The 14537-nt window shown below is 41.3% G+C and overlaps 1 protein-coding gene across 1 annotated transcript in view; it reads right to left on the bottom strand.

The window, feature by feature from the left end:
• GPR176 (G protein-coupled receptor 176) overlaps nt 1-14537 on the bottom strand; it is a gene marked incomplete at its 5' end in the record, with an annotated part of 97640 nt that overhangs the window by 6966 nt on the left and 76137 nt on the right. The window contains 3 exon segments of the mRNA XM_081103707.1: nt 3339-3530; nt 3954-4003; nt 4005-4012. Coding sequence (XP_080959833.1) covers nt 3339-3530; nt 3954-4003; nt 4005-4012 — 250 coding nt within the window.

Below are 14537 nucleotides of genomic sequence, written 5' to 3'. Positions count from 1 at the left end.
GGGGGATTGGGGTGCCGCACCCTGTCACACACAGAGCAGGGCCGATCAGGGGGTTGGGGCACTGCAGCCTATCACACACAGAGCCGCAGGGCAATCAGGGGCTTGGGGAGCTCCCCCCTATCAGGCACAGAGCAGGGCTGATCAGGGGGTTGGGGTGCCTTCCCCTGTCACGAACAGAGCAGGGCGGATAGGGAGGTTGTGGCCCCGCCCCCTGTCACACACAGAGCCGCAGGGCGATCAGGGGGTTTGGGCGCTGCCCCCTGTCACGCTGATCCCAATTCCGGGAGGCCTCACGGCTCCGCTGATCCTGGTGCTGGGAGGCATATTACCCTTTTACTATATAGGATAGAGGCCTGGTGCACGGGTGGGGGCCAGCTGGTTTGCCCTGAAGGGTATCCCGGATCAGGGTGGGGGTCCCGCTTGGATGCCTGGCCAGCCTGGGTGAGGGGCTGATGGCTGTTTGCAGCTGGTCACACACCCTTCAGGGTGGGGGTCCCCACTGGGGTGCCTGGCCAGTCTGGGTGAGGGGCTGAGGGCTGTTTTCAGGCTGGCGGGTGACTGAAGCTCCCAACTGCTCCTTTTTTTCTTTTTTTATTCTGGGCCAGCTTTAGCTCTGAGGCTTGGCTCCAGCTCTTAGGCCTCCGCTGCTGAAAGCAGGTTTCTGGCCTTTGTTTACCTTCTGTATTTGAAACAATGTTGCGATCCTGCTGGCTGAAGCCGGGCCGACTAAAGCAGGTTCCTGGGGTTTTGTTTAGCTTCTATATTTGTAACATAGTTGCTTAGAGTTGCAGCTCAGAGGCCGGCAAGGCAGGCAGGGAACATTGGTTTCCTCCATCACTAAAGCAAGCAAGCCTCATGTTAGTTTCAAGCTGCCTGGCTGCCGGCCACCATCTTGGCTGGCAGTTAATTTGCATATCGCCCTGATTAGCCAATGGGAAGGGTAGTGGATGTACGCTAATTACCATGTTTCTCTTTTATTAGATAGGATGTTAACTAAACTTATTGTGGCAATCAGTTCACAATATATTCAAGTCCTCTATGCTGTACACCTTAAACTTACACAGTGCTGTATGTCAATTATATCTTAATAAAACTACAAAAGAAAAAGGAATGAAGTACTAATACATGTTACAACATGGATGAACCTTGAAAACATTATGCTGAGCAAAAGAGTCAGACATAAAAGAACACATACTGTATAATCTTACTTACATGAAATGTCCAAAAACAGCTAACATACAAAGACAGAAAGTATATTAGTGGTTGCCTACGTCTGGGGTGGGAATGGAGAGTGAGTGTAATAAGCATGAGGTTTCTTTTCTTTAGGGTGATGAATCTGTTCTAAAGGTCAGCTTTATTGATGGTGGCACAACTCTATAAAGATATTAAAATTCATTGACTTATACACTTACAATAGGTGAATTTTGTGAAACATAAATTGTATCTCAATAAAAATGTTGTTTAAAAAACTGAGAAAAGTCCACAATGTGGTCTGAAGACTTAAGACCTCACTAAGCAGGTAGTACAAGGGGCAGTTGGAAGGACACCTCCTATAAATACAGAGTGGCTCAATGCAAAATTCATGAGGGCTGTAACTGCATCACCAGGACGCCATTGACTTTTCACTGTGATATTCCAGTGCTGTGCAATCTGTTCTTTCCAGATCTTCAAAGGTCTGTTGTTGAGCATGGAAGAGACATGAGAAGTTACTGTAGAGCAGTCATGACAAACTGGCATTGCATGGTACACCTTTAGCTTGCTGAGGGATTTGAGTGTTCCACATAATATTTTTAACGCAAATTAATTGCAAACATTAAAAAATGATAGAAATCTAGATTTCTAAATTTTCTCCTAAGAAGAGTCCTGCCCACTAAATCTAGATAGCCACAAAGCAACTATTAGCTGCATCTGCTAAGTGACTGACCCCAATGAACATGAATGCACACACAACCCCAGCCTGGTCTGTGGCACTTGGATTTATCACCTGCCTTGTCTGATCCTGTGAATGGTGAGTTTCTAGTGAGAAAAATTCCAAAGAGCTAGAGTGGCTCACAGCAAGATCTGATGGTAAAATGATTGCAGACAATAAATCTAAAGAAGAATGTGCCAATTAGAAGCAAAGCCTAGAGAAAGAGAGGCAAATATTGGTGCAACCTATCCAACCACAGGCTACAAATAACTCATTTAATTCTTCTTACTGCTGAGGAAACTGAGGCTCAGAAAGATTAAGCCACTTTGCCCAAAGCCACCCACCAAAAAAAGCAATGTACCAGTAGATAGATTTCTGACTCCAGAGTTCCCTCTCTTAAGCCAACAGCTTCTCCTCGTATGCAGGGCCTTTGTATGACTCTGTCCCTCCATGCAGATGACATTAGGCAGCTAATGAAATCAAGGTTCCAGGCCTGAGAGGCTGAAAGCGACTCCACATATGGGTTCTGCAATCTATACTCTTAGAGGTTATTAAGATATTAAATATGTTTTGAATGAACAAAGCATTTAGAAATTCCAAATTCATCTATAATGTAGTTAAATTTATCATAGGGTATAAAGTCAGAAGAGCCAGCCAACCTTATCCCTTCAGCAACTTTTCCTTTCTGCAAATCTTGAAATCAAAAGTACTCATGGGCACAAAATACTTTCCAATTATTGTTTTCTTATTTAATTCTATTCGCTGCATTATTATCTCAACTGTCTTCATGATACACCAGCAACAAAGAGAAAAGACAGGAGGCTGTTGATTACTAAGATCTTTACACTCTGATAAATTTGATCAAATTATGTATGTAGTAGTTAAAATGTAAGATTCATTTCCAAATGAACATCCTCCTAAAGAGGATGAGAAGAGAAAACAACAACCATCACAATATAAGGCCTTGGAAATAAATCCTCCAAAGGAATTCTGGTATTATCTGGCCCGGTCCAACTGGACTATCTAATTTTTTGTTAAATAACACTGAATTGTTCTGTTGTTCTTCCAGAAATGCTTTTGTCCTACATCAAAAGCCCTAATTGTAGTTATCAATCAGATGAGCCTATCTACTGCAAATTGCAATACAAATACCACCAATTCCAACCAACTTGGAAGATACTCCAGGCTCCAGTAGCTCTGCCCCAGCATCATGATGTGACTTCCAATGTCACATCTGTTTTCAATGGTCCTATTTTCCACAGCTGCTGTTACGTCCACCTGTCTTGTGTGAGGTATCTGTTCTGGCAATTCATTCTCTTTCTGTTGATCACAAACTAAAATAGTGGAATAATGACTATTTCCCATTTGCTTTGTGATGCTAATATTTCAATATACTTTCAAAATTGGGCATTTGGCTACCTGACCTTACCTGTCCAAGGCAATGGCAGGAAAGCTGAGGATAGTCACAGAGCAGAAGACTTTATGCAAAAATTTGACGACCTTGCAGAAGAGCATGGTGTAGATCCACCAGCAACAGTGAGGACTGGTGCTGAGGACGATGTCGAAGGGCACACAGACCAGGCTGGCACAAATCCCCGAGCAGGCCAGGTTTTTAATGAACCTGTTGGTGACAGATTTGAACACGGTTGTGCGGCAAGTTGACCATAACACCATGAAGTTTCCTGGCCAAATATTCAAAATAAATAAATAAATAAAAATAAAATAAATTTTAAATAAAAAGAAAGAAGAAAAAAAGGAAAGAAAACACAGGTTAAAAAAGACTGAAAAACCACATTTCAGAGTTGATTTCAAAGGATTTAACTTAAATACTTGCATATTATATTGTCAATTTATGTGAAATCATTTAAATCATTTACATACATCTCCAAAATTCTGGAAGAACTTTTAGTGGTGAGTTTCGTTACTTTAGACATATCCTGTTGTGGCCCTTAATAGCTCTTATCATAATTATTCATTTGTTTACTAGCATTGCGATACTGACTCAGTCTCCTCTAAGTAGTATAAACAGTTTGCTTGGAATTACTTAGTCTCAGGCAGCCTACTCTCACCAAGTTTGCAAATGACTTCCACATTCGCCAAACTCTGCAACAGAAATAGGACGCAAACCACAGGTGCAATTTTAAATTTTCTAGTAGCCATATTTTTAAAAAATGAAAAGCAGGTAAAATTTTAAGAGTGTATTTTATTTAACCCAGTATATCCCAAATATTGTCATTTCAACATGTAATCAATTACTACTTTAAAAAAATAGTAATGAAATATTTTTCATTCTTGTTTTTGTACTCGGTCTTTGAATCTGGTGTGTATGTCTTTAATTGAAATAGAATTGACAAATACCATTGTATTAGTCTTAGCTGTACATGATGTGCATCTTATAGTACATTTCAACTTGCACTAGTCACCTTTCAAGTGCTCAATAGCCACATGCAGCTGGTGGCTCCTATACAGCGCTGTCCAAGACCTTTAACAGAAATGACACATTTGACTAGCTCTCTTTGAGCATTCTCCTCTCGTGGCTTCCATGACCTATAGTCTCCTGGTTTCCTCCTATCTTCCCACCTCTCCCATGTCCTGGCTATTCCTAGTTTTCTTTACCAGGCCCTTATCTACCCTCTCTCCAAAACCTCTTCCTAGATTAGATTACCCATTCAGGGGGCTCTCTATTGAAATGCTGATGACTCCCACAGTCATGTTCTAAACTAGGCCTTTCCTCTCAACTCCAAACTCTTATTTCCAACTACACATCTGATTCCCCACACCTCTCAATCTGTCTCCTCTTGATCAAGAGCCTAGGTGATCTAGGTGCCTTCCTGGCTCACTGGGCACCAGTTATTTTGGCCTTGCTTTTTCTTTAATGAGGATCAAGGTTGGGCATGTTTCAGTGCCTTTGCACATTTTTTTATACTGCCTCACATGCTCCTCATATGTCTGGTTCCTTCAAATCTAAGTCTTAATGTAATTGCTGTCTCCTCAAAGAGGACCTTCTCTATCTTTTTATTTTAAATACTCACTGCTCCTCCTTCCATTTTATAGTCTATTATAATATCCTGTTGTGGCCTTCATAACTCTAATCATAACTATTAATTTGTTTACTTGTTTCCCCTCTGTTTCATGAGGATAAAAACCATGTCAATCTTGGTCATGTTATAATTCTACTGCCCTGCTCAGTATGACACACAACAGGCAGTTGATAAATGCTGTTGAATAAATGAATTTGTAAGATAAGGGAACAAGCAGTAATTGACAGTCCCTGCAGTAAGAGGAGCCCTTTTATAATAGGTATATCATGTGAGGGTATTCTAAGTCAGTAGTTCCCAAACTTTACTGGGCCTCAGAATTACTATACTAGACATTCTGAATCACAGCAAATAGGTACGGAACTGGGAACCTCCATTTGTAACAAGAACCCCAGATACAGTTGGCCCCCAGGTTAAAGTTTCAGAAATACCTCTTCCACACAGTTTATACCACCACCACCCGCCACCCCCAAGGCTCACAGGGACCAAGTCTTTAGGTATGCAGGGCAGCCTACTCTACTGGTGGTGCTTTTACCTGGTGAGAGAGCCAGGTCAATTCGGCCAGTCAGTCATGACCCAAGGATACTGCTACCTCCTGTGCATACACTTGGAGAACACCTTTCAATGAACTGAGCACAACAGCTCAGCCTCACTCGGAAGGAGCGTGGTGGTACCAGGGGAGGGGACAGCAAGGTTCCAGGCTATAGCCAGTCACTGCAAGCGGCTGCCTCTGCACCTCAGATGTTGGCATAACTCACTGTCAAGAGTCTCTCTTCAAACACAATATTCTATAGCTACTTCTTATTTGCCTGACAAAGTAGAAAAATAGCCACTGTGTTTAGGTAAGTAGGCCACTGCTGCTTCTAGGAAATTCTCTATTTAACTTTCCTCACATCAGTAGCTGCCTCACTGAGATGAAACCAGCTGTGTGAATATATATGTACACACATTGACTCAGCGGAAGAGCTGTTTTACTCATATCACCACCTCTGGCCCCCTCAAGCTATCCTGTCACCAAGGTGATGGAGCAATAATAATGTGACGCTCCACTGATTTGGGGAATTGTTTTTCCTGGCCTTTTTCCAATGAAGCACAGATTCAAATCTGGCTGAAGTAGCTTTCCTCACTTCAGTTTTACAAACAGGACTTAAATTCTGGTAACCATCTAAAAATGAAATAGCCTTAAAGAAATCTGCCTTGAAGAAAGTGCACATGTCACAGTATCTTCAGTTGTCAAAATCATGGTTTCTCCAGTCTATTCAGGGACTTCCCATAAAGGCAACTCTTCTTTGCTATCAATCAAGACTCTTAGGCGCTTCTTTTTCTTTCATCACTGTCAATCTTTGTAATTTGGCAGGTTATGCTGAACAAAACATTTTGAGTCACCAAAGAAACAGGAAAATTCATTACAGAGGAGGGGCCACACTTGGGGCCAGGATCACTCATGCACATAGAAACTTAAACTGATTTCCATCATTACCCTCCTACTCTACTCTCTTATCTTTCCTTCCCCCTCTCTAGCATGTCAGGCATACTTTTTCATTGCTTTAAAAAAATCATACATTTTATTAGTATGTCCACACTTGTGAATAAGGAAACTTGTTTTCAATGGTAATTACTGGCACACCCGAGACTCCTATAATCATATTTTATTTCCACTAATTATAAAACTCTAGGAGGCATCTGGAGCCTAATCCCTTTTGCTATTAAGAACCTGAAGCTAAACTAAGGAAAGCTATGTTCTTTCCATGGGGCAACGTTCAATCCCACTGAGCCACACCAGCCATTCTTGAAGGTTGCGTGAATGGATCGTAACTGCATTCTGTAACCCAGTTGCTGTGCATTTTACTGCAAATGCCAGGTGTGGACATTTAAAAGTAGAAACCTCAGGATCAAAGAAACAAAGGTTGATCCTGTTAAAATATTCAGGATCCTGTTAAAATAAATAAATAAATATTTATAATAAATAAATATAAATAGTCATTCATATGACTAGAGATTTTTTTGTTTCATGAGGTGTTTACATCCTTTGTTGTTAAAGCTATTTATTGCCTTTGAAAACAGTTCACCTTCCTTTTTGTAATACTATAGCGTGTGATGCGGTCTTAATGTGTGTTAAGGGAACATCCATGTTTGCAATGGAAATCAACACCACTACTACTACAAAAATAAATTCAACATTTTGGGTTAAAAAATACAAACAGGTCAATGTTTTATTTAACAAAAAGGTAGCCCATAAATAATATGTGCTATAAACTAGATAGATATGTAAACACAAAAGCTAAAGTAAATGATTCAGATGCAGTTCATTGTGACATTGATTTGGTTTTTAAAAAATTGCCAGAAAACAAAAAAGTGTGAGATTGATGAATTAAATCCATTTTAAAGAAGTATAGAGGTACAAAAGTAACTTGCTCAGTTTAGCAAAAGCATTCAATAGTTCTCTACTGCCATTAAGAAAAGGCAAATCCAAACTTCTCAACATCAAACAATACCCTTTAAGATATGATTTCTGGATGCCCCCATACTTAATACCCAAAGTTTCAGCATCCTAATGGAATGGAATGAACCTATAAACCTAAGAGTCAAATCCATCTTTTCCTCTGAATGCTTAAGTCTGCAGCCCAAGCAAAAGCCTCAAAAGGGACTTCCTTCTTAAGAGAGAGAGAGGGAAGGAAAGACAAGAAGGGAATAAATAACAGTGTAGAGAAGGCAAATGGTGGTTCGAGGGTTACAAAAATCTTCCTGTTAATTAAGTTCTGTGAACCTGGGAGTAGGGGGCATCAACATTAAAAGTTGAGTTTCAACGTTCATACTTCCAAAGGAAAGTTTAAATAGTTCTTTAAGAGATTCTATCTTGCCCTAACCGGTTTGGCTCAGCGAATTGAGCGTCGGCCTGCAGACTCAAGGGTCCCAGGTTCGATTCCGGTCAAGGGCATGTACCTTGGTTGCAGGCACATCCCCAGTGGGGAGTGTGTAGGAGGCAGTTGATCCATGTTTCTCTCATCGATGTTTCTAACTCTCTATCCCTCTCCCTTCCTCTCTGTAAAAAAATCAATAAAATACATTTTTTTAAAAAGATTCTATCTTATTCTGATTTTTTTAATCTATTTTTAATATATGCAAGTAAATTTCTCAACTAGCCAGAGAATCAAGTGCTGGTTAGCTGGTAAGTAGAGCTTTTTTGCCACTGGTATCAGAATTATGGCCATCAACAGGAATGGGGGGCCGGAACCACCTTGTAGCCAGAGAGCTGTGCCTAGCAGTTTTCAATACAATTTGCTCTTCCTCTTAGTCTAAACATTTGAGCCTCTTCCTCACTAATAAAGTGTCAATTTGCTGCAACTTGTGAATAGACTAATACCTGCCCAACTTTTTAAGCTGATCACTATTAGCATGAGAAAATTATGTTATTTTAGTTACAATTAATTTGATTCCAGAGGTTTTTCTGAAATGATACAGGAGATTCAAATTAAAGCAAGAACTGAATTAGCAGGAAGAAGCTATGTAGTAAGCTTATTAAAATTCATGGTGAATTTTACATAGTTACTTTGAATGAAAAGCAGCTTATTATGAAATATATATTCGCAATCTAACCTCTGATGATTTCTCTTTAGAATACTTGTTCCCAATGAATAATTTAGATAAAATATTAACAGGATTCACTTTTGTAATACCTAAGAAAAATTAAGAGACTTCAACAATAGCCTCTTCCCGTCAGCTCCCGGGAGACCACACAAAGGATTTTAGGTGAGTCTACAACAAATGCACGTTATGTTTAGCGACAATGGTATCCCCAAAGACAAAATGTGTAGCACAATCAAGACAAAAAGATCCCAGTAACCTTAGCCACTGGGGCTTTCTTGTGGAAGTCATAAAGCCCCTGAAATTAGCTCAATTTCTCACATCTCTTAACATACCTAATACACAGCCAGAAACACACAGATGCATAAGGTAAAAAGGAAGAAACAGAGTCTGAAGTTGCTGACACTTCTTTCTTTGACTAAAATTTTTTCCATAAAAACCAACTAGATTTTCATAGCTTCACAATATACCTTGCTCTCTGATCTCTCACATTCAGTCTATTAACCTCCCTGACACGTATATTGTTCTCTAAAAAGCTATGGCTTAGGATATTAGCCCCAACGAACTGACAGTGCTGAAACACTTTAATAACCTCAGGTTTCATTTCCTCCTCAATAGGTGTTTGGAGAAAGCTTCCAGAGAAAAGGAGAAATTAAGTTATCTAACTCTATCATTAAGCACCCTCCCCTTAGATCTTCATCCAAACAAGCCGTTCTTATCTGAGTGGAGTAGTTCACTGTCCATCTCACTGAGAGGCCCTTCCTGTATTAAACTGCTCATGTAATATTTGAAGGCAGGGTCCATATTTTCTGCACCATTCATATTGCATTTAGCCCAGAGGGATCATTTCTCCCTTAAAATACTGTAAATTAGGAAGCCTGAGAAGAACCTTATCTGAAAAATTCTGTTGACTGTCATGTGCACCAGTTTTATATCCAGAAGTTGCTTCATGAATACCTATGTACATAAATAAATAAGAGCTTGAAGCTTGATATTACTTCATAAGAATGATCAGAATTGGTGTGTGGTTTTTTGTATACTCAATTTTGTAGGTACATCTACTGATGGCAACTGCCTTTGATCAACAAGTTGAATGTTTACTATCTTTCCATTGTCAATACACAGTGTCAGAGCAGCTTGGGAGAGACACTCAGCAATGATCCATCATGTTATACCATAATTAATCCAGTGAACATACAGGGAATGCTCATGCACTTTATTATCCTACTCTCTCTGTTCCAGTAACTGTAATTATGCAGTCTAAAAGGGAAAATGATGTTGGAAAAATTTCCAAAGAACATGAGGGTAAGGTAATTGGAGGTCTCAGAAAGGAAAGTGAGCCAAATCCTGCTTAAGTCCATGGGGGATCCAGAACCAGCATAGCTGATGTGAAGTAGAAAAAGTAAGATTTTGGAAATGGGAGTCTCTTATTCCTAATGATCTGGCACAATCTAACAATGACATTAACTAAAAGTTTAAAATTCCATTCCCACTTCTTTGGTGAAATTTGGGCAAAGAGGCAAGAGAAAGGGGAGAGCCTGGAGTGTGAGGAGCAAGGAATAGTATTCTAATTCTTCTAATAAATTTCAGATCACTCTCTCACTTCGTGGAGGTCACATGTGCTTTAGAGTATACCATACTTCCCTGCTTCCTTCACCACTTTCACCCATCTCTGCAAGTAAAAAAGCCAGCAACAGAAGGTGGCTGTAGAGGAGCTGGCACTAGGAAAGCTGGAGCAGCAGATGGGATAAGAGTTGGAGGCAGCCAGATCTAGGACAGGGCCAAAGACACATGGCCAAGGCAGGGGAAGGGAAGGCTTTGGAAGGAAGCAATGGATCTGAAAGTCACTGCAAAGTTGAGGACAGAACACAGAGGCATTAAAAAGATGAGTGACTGCGCATAGCCCATCAGAGCCTACTGACAACATAAGAAAATGGAATAAATGCTCAGACAAAATACTAGCCAAGAACTCCGTAGGAAGGAGGGAGTGGAGTAAAGCAGGCAAAATAAGAGACTGACACATGTGTAACAAGGAAGGAGCTTGATAACTGAGATAGTCCGGCCCGTGGGCCGTATAAGGCCTGTGAAATCATTTGGTCTGGCCCTGCCAAGGCATTAGGGGTGAGTTCATTAAATGTTCAACCAAATACAACAGGTTAATTTTTAAGTCAATAATTTTGTATGGCCCATGAATGATATTATAAATATCCAGATGGCCCTTGCGGAAAAAAGATTTCCCTCCCCTGGCCTAGACCCTAAACTTGGAAAATACGTAGTTGCTTGTGAGGCAAGAACTAAACCAGCAAGCTGTAATTACGGGCCTTGCAGGTGTAACATGACTTTGGAAGTACCTATAATGAAGTGCATGTATGTGGGTGGGCAGAAACAGTATTTTTCAGGAAGCAAATTCTAACACTTCCTTCTCTTTTTTCCTCTTCTGTCTCCCTCAAGTAGTAACCGGATGGAGAGAGAGAGAAGAGGGCAAATATCAAGAGCAAAATAACATGGAGAATAATTTCAGTTCCATTCATCTCCCATGCCATGTCTCATTTTATATGTATACTAGGGGCCCGGTGCACGAAATTCGTGCACTGGGTGTGGGGGGGGGGGGGGAGAGTGTCCCTCAGCCCAGCCTGCCCCCTCTCACATACTGGAAGCCCTCAGGCATTGACCCCCATCACCCTCCGATCGCCTGATCGGCCCCTTGCCCAGGCCTGACGCCTCCGCCAGAGGTGTCAGGCTTGGACAGGGGACCCCCATCTCCCCCCGATCACTGGCTCTGGCCCCCGCCTAGGCCTGAGGCCTCTGGCCCAGGAATCATGCCTGGGCAGGGGACCCCCATCTCCCTCCGATCGCTTGCTCCACCCCCCGCCCAAGCCTGACGCCTCTGACCCAGGCTTCAGGCCTGGGCAAGGGGACCATCATATCCCCCCAATCCCCGGCTCCGCCCCCCACCCAGGCCTGATGCCTCGGCCAGAGGAGTTGACCCTCATCACCCTCCGATCACCAATCACCGGATCGGCCCCTTGACCAGGCCTGAGGCCTCCGGCAGAGGTGTCAGGCCTGGGCAGGGGACCCCCAGCTCCCCCCGGTTGCAGGCTCCGCTCCTGCCCAGGCCTGACACCTCTGGCCTAGGCGTCCGGCCCAGGCAGCGGGGACCTGCAGTGGCAGCGGGGGGCGCCGCGATTGTGGGCTTCGCTTTAGGCCCAGGCAAGGGACCCCTAGCTCCTGGGACTGCCAGCTTCGACCGTGCCCAGCTCCCATCGCTGGCTCCACCCCTACTTCCTGCTATCACTGGCCAGGGCGGCAAAGGCGCCTGATTCTCCGATCATGGCTGGGGGGCAGGGCAAAGGCGGCCCCAGGGCCGCCTTTGCTCTGCCCCCCAGCTCTTAGCTCCCCCCTGGGTTTCAGATCACTGTCAGTGGCAGGGGGCTTCTTCCTGCTTTCCCTTTCGCCTCCCTGCATTGTGCCTACATATGCAAATTAGCCGCCATCTTGTTGGCAGTTAATTTGCATATAGCCCTGATTAGCCAATGAAAAAGGTATCGCCGTACGCCAATTAACATTTTTCTCTTTTATTAGTGTAGATTTCCCAGTGACATTTAAGGAAACCCAGGCTTTCTGAGCCTGCATCTCATTAGTCACATTGGTGAAAACTGGACAAAAGGTTCCTTTGCTTTGTGTCATGTTCTAAAGTCCCAGGATTTGCGATTATGGTGACTATAGTGACAGATAAACAGAGGAGAATTCTAAAGGATGTCCCAAAATTCACACAAGAAGTAATTTTGATAGAAAACACAGGTTTATAATTGAAAATTGTAAATTTTTTATTGATTCATAAAGTATACAGTATAGGGTTATGTATGGAATAGCACATCAGGTAAATGGCCTCCACGGCTTTGCTGGCACATACGCACTCTTTTGTTGAAATTTTCCATGACCATTTTGCATAAATGTGGCTGAATTTTGATGAGGCTCATTTTCATCTGATGGCTTGGTTAATCGACAAAATTGTCACATTTGGGGTTCAGAAAATCCACGAGTGATTGTTGAGAAACAAATGCATCTACAACATGTCACTGTTTGGTGCGGATTTTGGGCTGGAGGCATCATCGGATCATTCTTCGAAAATGCAGCTGCTCAGGCAATAACAAAAGAGTGCGTATGTGCCAGCAAAGCCGTGGGGGCCATTTACCCGATATGCTATTCCATACATAACCCTATACTGTATACTATATGAATAAATAAAAAATTTACAATTTTTAATTATAAACCTGTGTTTTCTATCAAAATTACTTCTTGCGTGAATTTTGGGACACCCTTTACTAACATTTCAGCATTTCATGAATAATCAGCTTCCAAATCCTACATTCTTCCTCTAATATTAGTTGATTTGAGTAACACTGAGTTACTTACCATGCAATTTTCCTGCTGGTTCAAAATAAAATCAGCATGAAATGCTATTAGCTTACTTAAAGCACTAAGACCAGTGAGAAGATGTGACCTCTTATCTTTCCATTAGAAAACAAAAGGTAAGGGGATAATTTTCTATCCTGTGAAATATCAATTTTCCACTTTGTGGGTTTGTAAATTACTGGCTTTCATAGTGTAATCAATGTCACTGATTCAATGTGGATGAAATAAATAAGATAAAATATAAAATCTGTTCACTTCCGCTAAGCTCCAATTTCAATTAGTCTTGCCGCTGACATTATTCTTATAAAGGTTTAAGCATCCAAATACCATGGCTAATAGTAGAACATTTGTTAGCCAACAAATTTTAATATTACCCCAGATAAGAAATAAAAGTGAGCATATATACAATGATCAAGAAAACAGTGACAGGCTGCAACATTTAAAATCATCGTTTTTCCAATAAAGAACTCTGTAATTCTTTAATTGAAGTAAAATGATAAAATTTACAACATTAAATAGACTTTATACACTCATATGGATAGAAGGAACCATAAGAATCATTTATAGTTTCTTTGTTTCCAGATAGGACTATGTAAGTTTTATACAAAGAAAATAAATTTTTGCTAATTGTTAAGACTTCTGGGGAAAGCAGTATCCTAAGGCCCTGAGGGTAATCAGCCTCCAAGATAGATGGCCAATGATCTCAGCCTCCTGGAATTCACATCCCTGTGTAGACCTCTCCCATAATGAACAGGGCTGACATATAAACAATAGGAAATATTAGAAATGGCAGTGAGACTTCCAAAGCGACGTCACAAAAGGCATTACCACTTCCATTTTAATCTCTCTTGAATCATTTGTTCTGCGGAAAGCTAGTGGACTACATCTTAAGGAAACTCAAGAAGGCCCATGGAGAAACTGGAGTGATGGGGAACAGAGGACCTCTTCCAACAGCCCTTTCAAGTGAGCCAACTTGAAAGGAGATTCTCTAGTCCCACTCAAGCCTTCAGGTGACTGCAACTTTATGAGACCCTGAGCCAGAAATACCTATCTAAGCTGCTCCCAAATTCCTGGTGCCCAGAAACTGAGATAATACATGTCTGTTGTTTTATGTTGCTATGTGTTCAGGTCTGCCATTTAGACACACTGCATAGACTAAAATTTACCTGGCAAGGCTGCTGTATTAAATGAGGTAACATATAAAAAGTGCCCAACACTGCCTCATCCATAGTGTTAAATAACTGTAATATTATGTATCATTAAGTATTTTTAAACTATTTTTACTGATCATCATGCAACTACAAATTAGTGAGACTTATTTCTAGAAGTCACAAAAGGTTTCACAATACTCACCGAGCAACTACAAAATAATGTTTCTTCAGAGTGTTAGACTTACTTATCCTTCCTTCACAAAATACAAAATAAAAATCCTTTAAACTTTTCTCTTGGATGCAGTCCTATTAACTCCTGAGAGCAAATCTGTTTACTCTTTCTCTAACTTTCTCAGAAGTATAGTGAACACAAAACAACTAATGGTCCTTTAAAAATGTTTACAGCTTGACTTCTTTGCATCAGCAATAAAATTAATG

The sequence above is a fragment of the Myotis nattereri genome, assembly GCF_964212035.1.
Source record: "Myotis nattereri genome assembly, chromosome: 1".
NCBI lineage: Eukaryota > Metazoa > Chordata > Mammalia > Chiroptera > Vespertilionidae > Myotis > Myotis nattereri.
The sequence above is the reverse complement of the archived record's forward strand: the minus strand, read 5'-3'. Positions and strand labels throughout refer to the sequence as shown.